Source organism: Aythya ferina (assembly GCF_964211825.1).
Source record: "Aythya ferina genome assembly, chromosome: 1".
Lineage (NCBI taxonomy): Eukaryota > Metazoa > Chordata > Aves > Anseriformes > Anatidae > Aythya > Aythya ferina.
Genome location: NC_140296.1, coordinates 117,989,560 through 118,008,433, shown reverse-complemented (window position 1 = coordinate 118,008,433; position 18,874 = coordinate 117,989,560). Strand labels below are relative to the sequence as shown.

Genomic DNA, 18,874 nt, shown 5'->3' with positions numbered 1-18,874 from the left:
ATAATTAAAAAGTGCTTAAAGCACACGCTTAGTATGCTTTAAGCCATACGTTTAGTAGGCCACGCCAATCTTAAATCATTCATGTTAACTGTTAAATCTGATAAATATTTGCATCAGCAGGTTTAATAGTATACACTGGCATTCAGAAAGGCCAGAACAGAACACAAGCGGAGCACAGGTAATGTCTGCTCTAGAAGAAAAGAAAAATCCACTTGGAGATTTTGCAAAGGCACCGTCTCCACAGGAGGGTGACCTCCTCGGCAGGCCAGCTGGCCTTCTCAGGCACCGAGTGCCTTTTGTCAGGGCAATAAAGACTGATCTACCTGATCAAGGAGCCAGCACCACAGGTTCAAAGACAATCACTGCTAGCACTCCTCAGCTATGAAAACTGTGCATGGCACGCGGCTTTGAAGCCCTGAGCACATGTGTAATGTAAGAGAAAAACAGGGGGCGGGCATCCGTCTTGTCAGGACTGCTGAGACTAGTGGCCTTTCAAGTTCAGGATCCTGCTTCCAGGTGCAGCCAACTGGAAAAAGGCTTGAAAAGGTACAAACCTCTTTGTTATGCACCTGTTCCACTTCCCTTCAGCAAGAAATGTCACGTTGACACTTGTCACAAGCCTGACAGCAGCTTGAAGTCCAATTGAGCCTGCTGTGCACCTGGCACATGAGGGGAAAAACAGAAGAACTTGGACTACTTGTGCATTTCACTGGATCCTACACTTGTGGCATCAAAGGGCACAAGATCCTGGACAAGCTCAAGTGACTTCAGAGTATTTAATTTTCACAGCTCCTGCATCTGATCTTACAATTGCTAGCCATAAACCCACAAGTGAAAGCCAAGCAGCCATTCACATTTTATGCTGAAAGGAAACCAATAGTTTTGTTCCAAAGTAGAAATATTCTGCAAGCAAAATGCAAAAAAGTGAATAAGCCAAATAAGCAGACCACAATGAAACAAGTGACAGTAAACTAAATGATAAAATTGTAGAATCGTTCAGGTTGGAAAAGACCTTCAAGATGATCAAGTCCAACCATCAACCTGACCTACTTACTAAGTGCCATCACTAAACGATGACCCTTAGTGCCACTTCGGGTCATAGAATGATTTATGTTGGAAAAGACCTTCAAGAAAGAAAAGACCTTCACTTCTTCCTTCATGTCAGATGCGTAGGTTCTGTCATTTATGAGATAATTCCAAAGTTATCCTCTGTTTTCTGTCAGCCATGAATACCAAGGGGTTTTGGCTGAACTGCAGTTTGAGAGACACATGCTGTGACCATTTCTACAATGGCAACAAACTACTAAATGTTAGAACTAGTCATATAGACGTATGCAGATTGCAAGCATTAAGACTTGAACAGGTGTATCCTTCAGGAAATATATCAACTTTTCTGGCAAGTCTTTGTAGTTTCCTGGAGCCAAGGATCATAACAGGACAGGATGAGCACCATTTTAAGCTAAGTACTATCAGGCCCCATCTCTGCCTGACTGCTATAAAACTGCTCCCAGTTTCTTACATGCACCCTAACAAGTCCCATCCTAACACAAGGTTGTTGAAGCAAACAAAACAGGTATCCCAGAGCACTCTGCCCCACAAGCCTGCCATGCCTTGGTTTTGGGAAACTGGGAGAAACAAGTTCTCTTACAAAAGACAAGCTATTAGGAGTGCTTCAGATTAGACTAGAAGAGATTTCCTTCAGCATTATAGGAAATTTCACTTGCTTTTCCTGTAGTATTTTTGATATTTTTCCCCACTCTCAATCACCGTAGCATTCAGCGGAAAATGACCATGGATAAAGAGTGCAGTCACAGGTTTAAGATTTACATTCAGAACCTGGCTGGAGGGGGAGCTCTGGATGAACGTTCTTGGCCATGGATTTGGGAGGCCAAAAAGCAGCACAATCATTTCCTGCCTACCATAGGTCACAACAATTTTCTGGAGAAAATCACTGATTCAAGTCAAACAGCTGCTGTTGAGCTCAAGCCTTTCTTTCCTTGTTCTTTTCCAAAGAAATGCCCAATATGCTTTCCACAATAGGACTTCCAGCAATTAGCCTCACACTTAAATATGAAAAAAAAAAAAAGTGCCTTGTTTCTATCTGGAATGCGTGTGATTTCACCTTTCAACCACATGATTGGGCTTTTGCCTGCCAGACTGTATCCATGACCACACCACAATCTTCCTGCAGAGGTGGACTATAATCCATTCATACCTTAATCTTAGCGGCGACAAACAAAACAGAGTTCCTGAGGTTAATCAATATTTGTACAGCGTTAGTCATTTATCTGTAAAGGCATTACAGTGTATTTATTTAACAGTGGCACTTCAAAGGGGCCAAGCTAGGCTGGGTCTCCCTTGGCTGGGTACAAACACCTGTATGACACCCTCATAGCTTAGCACCAAAGTAGAATTTTCCCCCTCCTAAATGGGATATTTGGTCTGCAGTGGTGTGCACAGTACTGCTGCTGAAGCTGCTGCCTTTGCAAGTGTTATTGCAAGCACTATTCCTTTGCAAGTGTTATTGCAAACAAGGGATTCTTCTAGGTGCACAGGACCAGTTAAGACTTGCTCCACTACAGCTCCGCATTCAGTAAGGATCGCAGTCCAGTCCTGTTGGTTCAGGCGAGGTTGTCAGCTCCTCTCAAAAGACAAAGAGCCAAGTGTGGGAGGGAACGCTACCAGTCTGGGGGGAGTAATACCCACCATAAATTAGGTTAATAGTTTCATACTCTCTTATAGGTAAAATACTTATCTTTTTTTTTTTTTTTTTTTTTTTCACAATCTTCCTTCAGCTTCAGAGAGAGAGAAACCATGGGTTCCAGAAGTAACAGTGCAGAAAGTCCAACCAGACCAAAGCTGTTACAGCAAAGGTCAAAAGGCCACCACAAAGAAGAGACAGGTTACAGTGGGAAAGGAAACGTGCAAAGAAAGCTGAAGGAGAAAGACGATGCACCCCAAGCCAGCACCATCCTAAGAAGCCCTAAGGCTGAGAAAAAAGAAAGTTCTTTCAAGAAAACAGAGGATCTCTCTCGTGATGACTTGCTGTTTCTTCTTAGTGTCCTCGAGGGTGAATTACAGGTGACATTGTCTTACTTTGTTTTCCAAGTTAAAATGTTCTAATGATATCTTTTATTTTTTATTTCCTCCACTTTACTGCAAACGTATGCTGCTCTCCTGTTAGGGAAACACCCTACCTAATTCAAACTTATTTGCTGCATGAGGACAAATACAAACTGCCAAGCATTTAGGAACATTCGAAACAGCTATAAGCACAAAAAGATATCTTTACACCTCCCCTCCATGCAAATTTATTTACTCTGTGTCTTTATCACACTGAAACACTAATGATCTATTGTGAATATTAAGAACTCACAGACCTTTCCTATTATGCTGCCTTGTTCTAAGTATTTTGATTACAAAATATTTGTATTGCAAAAATTATACAGAGAACACTGTAGAGACTTTAAATATCTGCTACTCAATTATTTCTTATCTTCCTTCTCCGATAAAGTCACAAGCATCAACCAGTATGTGCCAGGTCACCAGAAGTAGCTCACTCAACAGTGTTCTAACAGCTTTTGTTAGCGTATCAAAATATCCATTTTATTTCCCATACTATACAGAATAAGTATTGGGCGCCACTCAGCCCACAAGATACTGGATTTTGAAGAAAGGGATTTTTTTTCTATCTGGAAAAAGAGCCAGCTGCCAAGTGGCAAATGATGCCCATCCTGGCCAAACATAATTTCAGGAAGCGGGAGCCGGATTTCCAGCGAGGAGGGAGGAGATATTTCTGTGGCAGACTGATTGCACAGAGGTAGCGGCAGCTACTTGAAACTGCTCACAAGCAGAGAGACAAGCAAACTGGCCAAAGCAGCATCAATGCTTGCCTAACATGTTTGCAGAGTTTACTGCCTAGACAGTGCCAGGTAATTCCATTCTGAACATATGCATATGGATTTACATAACACATGATTACAGAAGTGCTTAACAGAGCACACATGCGTTATGAGTGTTTTTGATAGATTTTGTACCAATCTCTGAGGGTGCGGTTTTCTACAGAGCATTTCACTATAGGAACGGAGCAATTTATGTGTTTGTGTAATATTTTTGTCTCCTGCTCACTTGCTGTTTCTAAATTTACATTTAAATTCAGATGTCATACACTTACCCAAAACAGTCCTCTTTTCCACTCAAAAAAAAAAAAAGACATGTACATGTTTATATATATGTGTGTGAGTATATTTATACATATATAAAACCCACATCGACAGACACACTTCAGTTCTTAAGATTTAAAACTGGAACAGAATGAAATCAGAAACTTGCAAACAATGAGCCTGACATAAAAATTTTAAATTGTGATATTCAAAAGAAAGCATCCTAAATTAAAGAAGTGGGAAGTCATTTTTTAATTCCTCATTTTCTTCCTCCAGGAATGTCAAGCCAAATCTCTACAGAACATCTGACAATCCCGCTCTAATTAAGTTCCAAAGTTAGATTCCATTACCCTCTCATTTCAGACTTAAGGTGCACAAAGACCACTCTTCAAGTTTTTCTCTGCCATGATATGGATTAGAAATTGACCTTTTTTTCTTTATCTTTTTTTTTTTTTTTTTAACACAGCCACAAATAAGGATGTAGAAGTGCTCCTGCTTACAGCAGTCAGACCAAAATTATTAACATCTCCTGATAAACCTCTCTTTCCAATCTCCTTCCAGGATTCACATGTCCTTGGTTTTGTTTTTAGCAGAGATTGTTGCAAGCGATGGCTGTTTGAGAGAGCTGATTTGCTTCTCAGCGTAATGGAGGCAGGGGGCAACCTCCACCACCAGGGGATGCAGGAGAAGCAGCTGGGAACAGCCCTAAGGGAGTTGGTGACCTGAGCCAGTTTGTCCCCCAGTGGAAACACTGAGATGAGCAGATATTCTCAAAAAATAACATGATTTTTGGAAGCGTGACTTCAAGACAAATAGCACAGTATTTACAGCACATATTCAGTCTACTCTAACTTAATGTCTGTGAGTTCCTAACTTTATAGTAAAGAAGTGTTTTTGTTGTTGTTTGTTTTATAAAGAGCGGAGAGAATCTATAGCCCATTTCTAGTCTTGCAAACACATACAGTATGTTTCTCCAGCATGGATTTACAGAGCAATGCCATAAAATAGGAAGAAGTTATGTGCACCTGCTAGACTGTGCAACCAGTTCTAAAATACACACAAGGAAGAACATATGGAGAATATACCTGATAACATATTGTATCTACTCTTTGGTAACAGGGTGCCATCAGATGTAAGATTACAAAAGCAAATGCAGTGACATTAAAAAAGTAAAAGTATAGTGCACATTTTAAGGTTATGCTTTTTAAAACAACATGTTTTTTGGGTATTAGATGGCACCACTTTCTGCTAATGCTCACCTTTTAAAATGCTTGTACTTTAGCATGCATTCACAACTTGAGAATGCCATTATAGCAGTTAGGTCCAAGAAACTTGATGCTTTCAAGGTTGCTTGTTACCTGAGAGCATGTACATGAGGGTATGCATATCTACAAATCTGCAAGTACAGAAGGCAGAATCTAATACATGCATGTACACATACATATACATGCACACAGACCCCTAATGTCAGCTTTGCAGGCAATTAATCTTGTTTTAAAGAACTGCCATTATTGCATGGTTTTGGAATGTGTTTTGTGAAAGGTCACATCCCCTGCACCATATACATCCCTGCCCTCAGCATGCAAACATGCTCAGTGCAACAACAGATGTAGGCTACTCCAGGCTGGTTTAATCTACAAAAGCCACCCTTGCATCCAAATCATACATTATATGCAACACTTTTAGGCCTCCAGAACCACACTAGTATCTTGTACTAAAAATTAAAAATCATCTTCTAAGGCCACAAGTCACTTTTTTTCCCCTGAAGTTTTTTACTGTGAATGCAACACGTTAGTCCTGACATGGCATTTCAGTCTCACTGCTAACAAGGTACTGAAGCATCAGTGAGGGTTCTGAAAATCCTGTGCAGAACTCATAAAAGAAAAAGACCAATGCTTCCCTCATGATTTACCTGTCTTCATGTTACTGTTTTGGGGCACTTTAGATATGTAGCATTCTTCAGTTTTTTAGTTTTCTTAAAATCAAAAGTAGAAAGCATCCAACTAACCAGTAAATATACAAATGCAGTGTAACAAAATAAATCCTTATATTGTCTTTCTGCAGGCTCAGGATGAAGTTATTGGAGTACTTAAGGCTGAAAAAATTGACTTGGCTTTGCTTGAAGCGCAATACGGTTTTGTTACTCCCAAGAAGGTATTAGAGGCCCTCCAGCGAGATGCTATTCAAACAAAGGCTGCACAATGGCAAGAAGATATCTATGAAAAGCCTATGGGAGAGGTATGAACTGTACTACTGACATTTAACCATAATTAAATTCATAGAATAATAGAATCATTTAGGTCGGAAAAGATCTCCAAGATCATCAAGTCCAACCGTTAACCTAGCACTGCCAAGTCTACCCCTAAGCCATGTCCCTCAGCACCACATCTACATGTCTTTTGAATACCTCCAGGGATGGTGACTCAACCACTCCCCTGGGGAGCCAGTTCCAATGCCTCACAACCATTTTGAACAAATTCAACAGGAAAGATCTCACTGGCTTTAGGGGAAGAAAGCTCTAGGCCTAAAATCTATCATGCGTGTAAATGGGTCCGCTAATAAAAACAGGTAGCTAATGATGTCCACTTATACTGCACCCTAGGGGCTACAAACACAGATATGTTTATGTCTACCTCAAACTCCGGCAATCAGCCTGGTAATGAGCCTTCTGGTTTTGACACTCTCCCCACACACTCACACCCCTTTATCCAAATCCAGCACTCCTACAGACAGGTAGCTCTTCATTAGCCTCACGGAGGTCATGCCACCAGTGGCTGATAAGGACACGTGCTGCAGTAATGTCACACCATCTGCCTTTACACATCCCAGCTCCCACTAACTCTACAGGAATTGCAGGTATGCATGGTTGGGCTGAGTAATGAATTGTCATTAGAAATTTCACCCAAGCAGAAATCTAATATGCTCACAATATACCTAGGTAGTACTTGAATTTCTCTGTAACAGAAGCCATACTTTCTGGACGTTACATGGATTTCATTTCTGTCCTGCAATGCAAGTCACTGGATAATATACGCCCTACTTATCAATGCTGTTTTTTTTGTTAGTTTGTTTGTTTGTTTCCCCAAATAAGAATTCCCAGCATCTCCAGTTGAATTTAGGCTTTTTTTTTTTTTTTTTAATATGTTGCTCAGTACAGATAATCATCCTAAAAAGAAAATAGAAATTCTGAATAAAATTCTTCTACCAAGTGTTTTCCAAGGTTCCTGAAGAGAATCATACATAAGGATACAGGGTTCACTTCAGAGAAAATTGTCAGGCAAAGGTCAGCACTCATTTCAGAGGCTGAGAGGTTAAACTCTTCTGGCTATAATCTGAAACAGATAAAGTTCAACTGTGGAGGTTAATTTATTTTAGAACGTTGTGGCATTATGTCACAGAAACTTTGAGCGCAAATGGAAATGATTTGAAGAGAAGTCCAAAAGAGTTTGAAAACATAAGTTCAGTCTGTTACTTTACATAAGTTTCTACACGCTTTTTCCCCTCTTGCACTTAATGGCAGAGAAAGGATTTCTAACACCACTGGATTTGGCAATTCCAAAAGGCAAAGGTAAACATCCTATGAGCAACTGAAAGTACAGAAAGACCACTAGCAGATACAAAATCTTGGTAAAACAAAGGATGCCATAATTGGCAGGTATTTCACATTTTCAGTTTTAAAGCCCCCAAATTAAGTCCACGATACATTTCATTTTTGCTTGGATTTTTTTTTTCTGATGTTTATAAAAAACAAGGGAGGAGTAGAAGCAGTCACAAAGCATGGGAAAGGACCATTTCACCTTCCTCATGCCACCACGACCACATACCTTTGTCTTTGCCCCCAAATTGCTACTGATTCAGTGCCTCTACAGCATGTTTCCCTTTCTTTTAGCAGTTTAGCGTTGTAGCCTGCAACATAAAGGATCTTCCCAAAACTCAACTGAAGACACAGTGAATTTCAGAATGCATCTAAGATTACTGGCCCTTTAGCATCCTGTCACAACACACTCATTTATCCTAAACTTTATGAAGTTTCTTGGCAAATTTGTTAAGGACTAAATAGTGGTAAAATTGGTGACTAGACAGCTTTACTCAATAGCAACAGGACTGACAGGTGAAGTCTAACAAAATAGGAAACTGCAAAATTCCTTTGCAAAAGTTACGTGGATTGTGATAGTTCAAAACCAGGTCTTCCCCATCTATGAGAAAGGTGGTTTTCTGAAAGCAGAGGGTTTCTCAGTCAAATGTACTCTACAGCTTTCTTTTTACAACCTAACAAGTGCCAGATAAGCTTACGTATTCCACACAGTTCAGGATACAATAAATTGCTTAATGTTTAAAGGGGCATAAGAGAAAGGCAAAAAGACTTTCTTTGTTTTTGCTTCTGTCTGACATATAAAGGCCTGAAAAGGTTTTCCATCTTTGCGTGCTTTATAAATTTAGATGATTGAGTCAGTTATTCATGAAAAACTCTGGCCTCAGATCAACTGCCACTTCTCTGGAATAGAAAGCAAATGGTATTCAACATTATAGTAAATCCTGCAAAAGAACCATTTTCCCAGATTCAAACAACAACAAGAAAGAAACAAAAATGTCAAAAAACACCTCAGAGAATGGTGATGTAGGAAGAGAAGGTGGCAAAGAGGCAGATACTGCAGAATTAACAGTGTCTTCTCTCAAGTTTCAAACCCTCATGGAATTAGAAAGACAATTCTGGTTTATGACCGTCCCCAGTCTGCAATTACATAGTCAAAGATAAAAACTGTGGGACCTTACTGCTTGAAATTAGGTGAATAAGATCTCCTACCACTTTGAGATCTTCTCTAAAAGCAGCAAAATTAGAGGAAAGCCTATATTCTGCATCAGTCAAGGAAAATTCAAAAGGGAATCCATTTTTAACACCAACGAGCTTGAGGAACGAAGTATTCTCATCATCCTTTTCACAAAGGATATCTGACTGCATCCTCACAATGTCTTACAAGTGTTGGTCACAACTTTCAAGCGAAGATAGCTGTAGGTCACCAGTAAGGTACAGTCATCGGAAGAGATGCTGACAACATCAATGGCATTCAGGAAAAGGAGACCGATACATCTGCATGGAAATTTGGCTCACTTAGGGCTGAAAAAGACAAGGGAAGAACTGCTCCCATAATCACCCGCAATCATAAACCCAGGATTATACATTTATACACACACAAAGACCATGAGGATATTATTAACAGGAGTAATATTTCACTAAACTTTGGATAAAGAAATGTAACTAGCTTGGATTTTATTCTGGCCAAGCGCCAAACACAAAACAGTCCAAAGAGAAAGACAAAAAGTTCAGTTCCAACGTAATGAATATGAGACGCACCATCTTATTTTGACTTCAGACACAAGTCAGTGGCAAAATGTTTTTAAACTATTAAATTCCTGTGAATTTTTAGCATGCTGAACTATTCACAGTTACGTAAGACCATGCCTCCAATTTTCCATTGCATTGTACAGTATGTTCAAGTATTAATTCTAGCAAAAAGCCCATATGGTGAGCGAGAACAAAACAACAAATCACTTAATTAAGATTTTATCACTTTAGTTTTCCACAGAAGACATTCATACTGCTGCTTATTAGTCCTCTTGGTGTGTTTTAGCCAAGAACTGTATATGCTGAGTAAATGTGTGTGCATATGTATAAATGGACATTTTAGCATGTGCACATTTAGCATTTGGACAGAGTAATTTGAGGAACAAGTGGTTGCTGGAGAATGCTCCCGTGAGAGGATCTTGTGCTAGCAGGGGTTCACACAACTTCTCCCTCTTCTCTGCTGGATATGTGGGAGTCAGCCACACGATCTCATGGGGGAAATGCCAGTCAAATTTGCTCCCTAGGGACATGCCCTTAGCGCACAAGGACACCACAGAGCTTCTCAGCATATCACACAGAAGCACAGCAACTCAGCACCAAACCTTTGCTCGTTGATCCCGCAGAGAGGGAGAGGCACGTTGCACAACATGGCACACCAAGATCACAGGGACAAATGCCTGTACCCATTACGTGGCTTACAGTCAGTTCTCAAGGGTCTGCGTTAATCATGGTGAGCTGTCTCTCCAACTCTCTTTTCTGATATCGGCCTCTACTAGGAGAGAGACCCAGCTTCTCCTCCTTTCTCTCTAGAGTGTAATCCCAAACTCTCATCTTCACTTTGTCCCCAGCCACAACACCCCCCCCCACCAACTGTGCCTGTACACAGCAGAACCAATTTGACAGTGTTCTTTAAAAAAATCCAAAATGCATTTTCTAATTTGAGCAACAGAAGCAAACTGCAACATGAAAGGTGGTTTTGATGCAGCAGCTTAGTTATTTGCCTTTCTCACCCTTTCATGTATGCAACCCTGCTCAGGACTCTGCCGTTCTTTTACCCATTTCCAAACTCATGTCAGCACCCTGCCTTGAACACAAACCTCACCCATCCCAACCACCAGTCTGCAACCCAAACTGCTAATCTCATCGCTGCCAAAAGCGCAACTGCAAAGTGAAAGGCACTGGCACTGCTCACTGCAAAACAAAAACCTGGAGTTACTACCATTCTTCTTGAAATTAGTTACTACTGCTTGAAGTAAGCTCTTGCAGCCACTCAACAAATGCTCTAGAGCAAATGAAATATCCTGAACCCATAAAAAAACACTGGCAGGTCCCACATCCTTCACACCCAACTCTGCAGAAGCAGAAATATTTTCTGTTTGGTTAATGTTGTTTGCATTGATTAGTTTGACTATTCCTCATCTCCATCAAGCATTTTTTATGATGGGAAACAGGAGTTATCTGATTTATGACCAACTTTTAGCCAGAAATGTCACTTTATTTTCTTGTGATAGCAATTTACACATCCCCTCAGATTCTCACATGTGCTTTTGAAGCAGTGGTCCCATCTACATAAATGTGTGACTACATTTTCTTAACCCCATCCATGCAGGCTGCCTACCAAAACAAATTATAACTTCACACCTTTACCTTATTCCCTCACCTGACCTCACACTGAGGGCTGAGACCGGCAAACATTGTCATGCATTCGTATCAATTTAAGCAAGACAAGGCCACAGCTGCAAACAGCACCACCACAGAACATCCTCAAAAAGCAGACGGCAGGTTGCTTTCAAAGGACAGCAAACATTCACCTGAAAGTGTGGCCACTAAAACCACGAGGAGCAGAAACTCAGACGAAGGTGCTTCATGCATCTGTGCAACAGCTGATCCAAAACCTCCCCCTGAAATCTCGGAGGGGGAGGAAGGTCGGTAAAACACAGTGAACATTTTCTCTCCCTGTCTGGTAAACCAGTAGCTGAATAAAAGATTTCAAAATCTGAAATTCTCCCTTCTGGTGGAAGAAGAATGTGCAGAAGTCAAAACCAGCCAGTTTTCTTCAGCTTGGCCTTTTAAGGCAATTCAGTTTTCAACCCCTCTTGAGACACAGAAACACATGTGACATGGAAAACTCAGCCAAGATACTGGAAGAGGTGGCACTTCTTTGCTGAGAAAGCTTGCATATTCAAGGGTTTTGATAAGAAACGTTTTCCCAAAAGATGTCCTACTTCAGATTCATGATTCTGGAAAGCATTGACCTCGCGGGAGTAGAAGTGCATTAACTCCCAGTGAACAGGATAGGGCATGGGAAGTCTTAACAAGCTGCTGTAATACCACCAGAAACAGCTGAAAAGGACAGTCAAGGCTTTATGTATTTAGATCATGCGTGAAATCAACTCAGGTGTGTTGCAACAGAAAAGACTGATGTCATATGCAGAAAGAAAAGGCCATTTTCAAAATGAGCGGTCATTTCTCATGGAATATTCTCGACTCAAACCACCTTCAGGGTCTTGTCAACAGTTCTCATTTCCTTATTCATGTTAGCATCACCAAAAAATAAAATAGGAAAAACAAGAGAATATATAATGCTTAAAAAGAAGCTGAGGTGAGCAGGGAGAGACTCAGGAGCCCCTGCAGAAGTTGAGGATGTTCTCAGTCCTTCCAGAAACACAAGTTTAGGTCTTCTGGTCCTCCCTGTCATTGCTTTTATCAGCCAAACTGTGGATAACCATGAAGATACAATAATTAATCATACTATTTGGAATTATATTGCCTAAAATAAGCAGTGGCCCTAAGAATCTGAAGCCCCAGTGCGTCTTGCGGCACTTGAAATTCCTTGTGGGGGAAATGTCGGAGAACCCGAACCAGTCTTGCTTCCCACACTGCCCATTTGTGAATTCTTGCCTATTAATAGAGTGAAATACTGCAAAGCAGCTCAACCTACCAGAATAGACTGTGGTTAAAAGAAGCCAGTGCTGGGCTTTAAACTGAAAATTTCTCATTTCCAAAAAGGCTACAAGGATTCCCTTATTGACCTAATCAGGAAGGCAGTTTCCTCAGAGGAAAAGGAATGAGCAGTGAACAAAAATTTTCACAAATACAGATTCTTCCCAGGTCTTTAGATGGCTTCCAGTAATCCCTCCTCAAAGTTCAGCTAGCTCAGTAATGCCTAAGGAGGAAAACCCCTCCTGGTTTCATACATGAATGCTTGCATAACTTTGTCACATATTGAATTCAAAATTATGATGGAATCCTCAAAATGATAGTTTTCTCTCACTCTGTGTAAATCATTTTGTTCAACAGCATAACAGTTATGCTGATACCTCTATGGTTTAGAAAAACTAAAAATGATTACCAAAGCTAAAAGAGATTATTTAAGATTAAAATGCCACTCCATAATAATATTTAGATACTCAGCAGAAATCCTTGGGGAAGGGGAAGGAGTCTGATGTTCGAAGTGTGCTACAAAGGTCCCATCTGCAAGGCAAACCCATTCACAGCTTGAAATTTGAGGAACAAAATAGGAAATGCCCCCTATTTACTTACTTACTCCCTTCTTTAAGCGATTATTTCTAAGAAGTATGTGCATTTCTTTGAAACAATCCCACTGTTAAATTTATGAACACAGGAGACAGGCCTGTTTTCCATTCTTGGTTCTGTCACACATTTGCTGTGAAACCAGAGGAAAACTGCTTTCTGATCTACTTCTCTACCCTACAGAGACCACTCAATACTCTCATTTCCTACAGAGCTCCAGATAAGATTGCTCCTTCTATTCAACCAAAAGTAGAGCTACTTCTGTGTGAAACAGAGGCTTCTGCTGAGGCATCTGTTTCTCTACCAGAATGATCAATGAGAAAAAGCACAGCTTGAAAACAGCAACTGCTAATTAGGAGTTGTTTAGGATCACTCGTGGCAGAAGAAGGTACAGAAGGTGACTGAGGGTCCTGCAGAACAGTACCTTAACTAATTTCACTAATTTGTCAGAATTACACTGACAGAATTAAATCACCTTTTCCAAACAAATACCAAAGGACGCAATCATCAGGTTATTAAACACACTTTATATTATTAAGCGTCCCTTAAAATCTTTTATTAATGAAAGTCTGAGTGAGTAAGAGTTTCAAAAGACTTCAGGACCTTTTCCTTTTTTTGTAGCTTGATAAAGTTGTAGAGAAACAGAAAGAAACCCACAGACGAATGCTGGAGCAACTTCTAATGGTGGAAAAATCACACAGACAGACTCTGTATGAACTAGAGGAAGAGAAGAGAAAGCACAGTGAGTTCATGGAAAAAAGTGATGAGTTTACAAGCCTACTGGAACAGGAACGTGAAAGGTAAGGTTACCTCTTGCCATAATACTAAGAAATACCTGCAATTGATCATAACATCTATGGACCTGTCTGCCTTCTGCATCCACTAAAAATTAGGAATATTTGCCGAGCCGTATTTTGAGAGTTCAGCTATAAAACCGTGACTAATTTCTCCTAGCAGTGGTGTAGGTCAGCAGGTTGGCAGATTCTTCAGCTCTCTTTGAGAACGACAGGTATGTTACCTGCTACAGCACGAGGAGATGCACAAATGTGTTAAAGATTACAACCACATAAAGCTGGTGAGCCTTTCAGCATGATTAAGATGTTCAGTGTGCACTACAGCATGTGAGTAGCAAAATATGAAATCAGGTACGCAGCCTACAATGGCAGAAGAAAGTCATGAGGAAAGGTAGGTGTTTGGACAGATCGCAGAAATACGGAGAGAAGATGCAAAGGCAAGGGTTATTTTCAAAGTTTTCCATAAATTAGGTTGCTGTACCAGGACTGGCATAAAAACCGTAAATAGAACTTTTTTTATATTTTCAAACAGCAATTCTCAGAAGGATTTATAAAAATTGAATGTCATTTACTGTCTTTAAAATGTTGAACTGTGACTTCTTTGAATTTGCATTAAAACTAAGGGGGGGGTGGGAATCAAAGAGTTTCCTATTCCCTGGCTAGCTACTCCAGAAGATAGGAGAATATTGTTTCTGTTTCCTTTCGCTTAGGAACAGCTTCCAGATGGAAATGTTTGGGTGTGAGAACGTCAAGCCTATTCTATACTCACATTATGCATAGATAATTCTTCCTCTGCTTCGCCTGCGTAACATCATGTTCCATGTATTTTGGCAGCACTCGCTACTTACACCCTTCCCACTACACCTCTCTCCTTCAGGTCTATCAAAGATAGAGCATATGCTTCCCACCGAGTACACAGCCGTATTTATGGATTGCAATCAAAGAGGCTGGGGAAAAAAAATCCTTTGCTTCTCTGAAACATGTCTATTGACGTAGGCAAGCACAAGCGCACACAGGAAGGCACACGCAGCCACCCCACAAAGTGCAAAAGCCACGTTTTTCTTTAAGAACTGTTTTTGTGAGACATCGTTATATCAGCACCCAAAGCCTGAGATGAACCCAGGTTTTCATCTATGCTGTCTTTTCCTCAAAAACTAGCAGACACTCATGTCTTAGAGACAGAGCTAAACAACCACGGTTGCTAAATGTGGCAAGAGGTTACATCAGACACATGTGCTCACACAGCCTGAAAACCTGCACAGAAGGAAAGGCTAAGTGTCATGATCTTTGTTTTTTCTTTTTTTCTTGTGAAAACAAGGTAGACACAGGACTAAAACTCTATTCCTGGCCCCTCCTCCATATTCCCCTAGAAGAAGACCATAAAACATTTACCACTATTATCTGCAACATTTAGTCTATCAGCCTGGAAAAATGAAAACAAAAAAAAAATAATACTGAGGTGCCTAATGAGACCTTAGAGGATGTAATAATAGATTTCAGATTAAGTCTCAATTTTTGTATTTTCTTTGGAGGACTTATTTTATGTGGAAAACCTTAAGGGGGTGTGATGTCACATATTGAGCTGATTCCAAAATGTTTGCCAAGTAATGTCGCCATCAAGATCTCCACGCAATTGCCTGCCATAACATTAAAAAAAAAAAAAAAAAAAAAAAAAAAAAAAACTCAGCAAGTTAAGGCACAGCTCCTTCTCCATCAGCCTGTGTGACTTGACATTGAGAATATATATACCCATACAAAGCAAAGTGACCTCTTCTTCCCTTTCAAACACCTTAGTTTAATTGTAAATCTTCTCAGGATGTGTATTTTGCTCTTGGCTTATGTGAGTAAATGAGAAGTGTCATATATAAAACAATGACAATGAATTTTTTCTTCCCCTTGCTTCAATTCCACCTAAAAGCAAATTGTACAGAAAAGCTGTAAGCATTTGTCAAATAATTCTTTTTTTTTTTTTTTTTTTCCTTTTTTACAAGAAACAGTATTCTCCTGTAAGTGTGGAAAGGTATATAACATTTCTAACAAGACTTCAGTTTCAATGCAAAATACTGATCTTTCATTCAATTAGTCAAAAAAGTGTTTTAATTTATGAAAGAGCAAGGCTAAAGTATATACTAAAGATTACTCTGAAGAGCACAGAAAGCATGCAAGAAAAAACAACATACCTGAGTAACAAAGGATTTTGTGATCAATGTGGAAAACTTAGATGTTATGGGACAGTGATGCTGAAGCACTGAGAACTACTGTTGATTGTAAGAATAAAGAAACTATGAGCTCTTGCATATCGATTGATATATTTTCAAATAAGGAGGAGGGAAAGCATTTGTTCTTTCTTATGTATGCGCTCAGGGAGAATAAAACTGATGAATTCTTAAATGAAAACTTTAGTGACAAACTGATTTACCAGATGATCACTCACGTTTTGAAAAATCTAGATAATCTAGATAATGGGTCTTCCAAGTTGAAAAGTCTCGATCTCCCTAGGTTCGTCTCAATAGGGAATTAATTTCTTCGAATTTGGGAGAGGAAGAAAGGTCATTTTGAATATCTAATTTGCTTAGCAACAGACATTTACCAGCAAAAGAATGATATAGCTATACCACTATCATTACACTTATTCATCTTAAGTCATATATAGTTCGAAAGTGTAGTGGCAAACCCGTATCAAGCATAGAACAGTCCTGTGGAGAAAAGGAGGCCAATGGGCAGTGGGCAGTTAACATGTAGGTCTTTCCTGCATTTCAGCATGAGTTGTACTCTCTATGTGTGCAGATCAGACAAGAAAAGATAAATTGCACATGCACAGTAGTGTGCTAGAGCTAAGTCTCCTAGATTCCATAAGGGAAAATCCTACTGTATCGCTGGAGCCCAAATAAACAGCAGCACCCAAACTTAGCATTACAGGAGCTCACACAAACATAAACCTCCAGAGGCTAGAAACATGAAATGCACCTGAAGAACCAGGACATAAATGCTACGGAGCCTGATTAGAAATTCTTGTATTTTACAGGGGGAAGGCAGGGTAAAACAGGATAGGATTAAGGACTAGGAAGAATACTTGCTTTGTCTTTCTCACAGCTACAGAGCTAAAATTTGGCTCCATGTTCTCTTTTCTCCCTGACTTGTTCCTCAGTCCTTCCCACTTGTCATTTCATTTCTCCTTTTCCTCACACCTCACTTTTGCCATTTAATTTTACATCAATTGCATGTTCAGTGCTAACAGCATTGAAAGAACTGCAGTGTTTACAATCAAGAATCTATTCCAAGATTAAATGTCTGCAATCAATTAATGTAATCCAATGCTCAGTGATGACACTTGGAAAGAAAAAATATGCTGGAAAGTATGAATGAAACTAGAAGGTCTTCCAGATAGGTATGCTCCCAGTTTGAAAACATCTCATATGCATGGAAGTGCTTGTATGTTTACATATCACTCCTTACCCCACAGAACAAGACAAACCAAACAAAAAAACACAACACAAACAAACAAAAAACAATGTAGTAAAATGATCAGCACTTACACCATCCTTTTCCTCTGCAAATATCAAGGAGTTTTAAATGTTATGTTAGCACAGTCATTCCCCATTTTTCGGATACGGAAAGGAAATGCAGATGTGAGTGGAAGAAACCTCTCGCTGCTCGCAGTGTACCTGAATGGTTAGACTGGAGAAAAGGAAGAAATCTCCCAAGGTATCTGCGTGCCCCATCTTCAAACTTTCTATGTACTGTAGCTAGTATGTTGATTCTCAACTACAACAAAAGGTAAAACTTCATTACGAATATACACTGGTTAAATATGCGACTGTTGTCATACAGGGCAGGAAAAAATAGCAATTTGCTAATGAGCATAAACAGTGTAAATAAATGAGTAAATAGATTTTAAAGGCAGTTACTATAACTTGCTCAGAGGAATTCAAATATCAGCATGAAACTTATTAGGTTGGTATAACAGCAATTAGTAAGATCTTTAGTTATTGGATCATCTACTGAGAAAGATGATTTTTTACTCATATGGAAGAAAGTCAGCGTAAATTTTTGTTTTAGAACTGAATTCACACTCACAAAGGTCAGATAGAGAATGTAGTCCACAAAGAAGAAAACAATTGTTTAAAAATAAGATAACCCCAAAATATTATAAAACGAAATCTACACCTTTTGCTCCAAACAAGTAAAAAATAAAACCAGACCAGCCAACCAAACTCTACTCCACTGCATCAGACATCAAGAGCAGGGCATTTTCAGTGTTAAGGTAAAAGTTATTACCATACCTATCTGAGGAGTCAGCAATCACCAAGCATACTGAATGGAACCTGGCCAGCAGAAGTCTCAAAACTCTGGTCTTTCTCATCTAACCATGCCATGCTTGCTGCTTAGGGGATTTTGTTTTGCTTTTTAATGTCAGGTGAAACTAATTGCTACACACAGTAGGTCAAGTAAGCAATGCTTGAAAACAGGGACAATGCATCAAAGAGAGAAAGAATTATCTCAGCTAAAAGGTGAAGTATATGTTGTCAGTGTACCATTGCTATGCTTTCATTCTGACATTCTCACTCACTGCAATAACAATGTACGACGTGCCCAGCACTGAAAAATCCAATATTCTCCAACAGTGGGTATAATTAATATTTACTGTTTTTCTTAATGAAACCAATTAAATAGTACAAGAAGCAGGATCTTATCTTTACAGAAAGCTGCAGTAAAAATAAACACTGTCAACTTATTTATTTGACATGTTACCAGCAGTTTTTAATTTCATGCACACTAAACTATTGTTATAGATTGCATTGTACTCAAATGCAATCATTTCCTTTTAGCTTTCTGGCAATGACTTATATATATTACATATGCCTGAGACTATGTCTTGCAAGTTGTGAAATGGATGCCAGATCTCTGTACATTTGACCTTTTTCATGGGTATCTAGTGCTCTGTAGGTGAATAAGGGAGACCCACCACAAACAAAACATCAGCGTTCTCATTCTGCACTACACCCCAACGGGACAGTCCCGCTAATAATACCACCGAG

At 39.6% G+C, this 18,874-nt stretch overlaps 2 protein-coding genes across 4 annotated transcripts in view; one reads left to right on the top strand and one right to left on the bottom strand.

The window, feature by feature from the left end:
- The window catches only part of CMSS1 (cms1 ribosomal small subunit homolog), a 235,150-nt gene that overhangs the window by 146,650 nt on the left and 69,626 nt on the right, over nucleotides 1–18,874 (bottom strand). The gene's annotated exons all lie outside the window — the stretch shown is intronic.
- Nucleotides 1–18,874, top strand: part of FILIP1L (filamin A interacting protein 1 like) — a 201,119-nt gene that overhangs the window by 114,458 nt on the left and 67,787 nt on the right. For both annotated transcript variants that reach the window (XM_084522481.1, XM_084522480.1), the window contains exons 4-6: nucleotides 2,796–3,081; nucleotides 6,228–6,401; nucleotides 13,663–13,841. In XM_084522481.1, coding sequence (XP_084378607.1) covers nucleotides 2,815–3,081; nucleotides 6,228–6,401; nucleotides 13,663–13,841 — 620 coding nt within the window. In that variant the 5' untranslated portion in view covers nucleotides 2,796–2,814. The remainder of the gene's footprint in view (nucleotides 1–2,795; nucleotides 3,082–6,227; nucleotides 6,402–13,662; nucleotides 13,842–18,874) is intronic.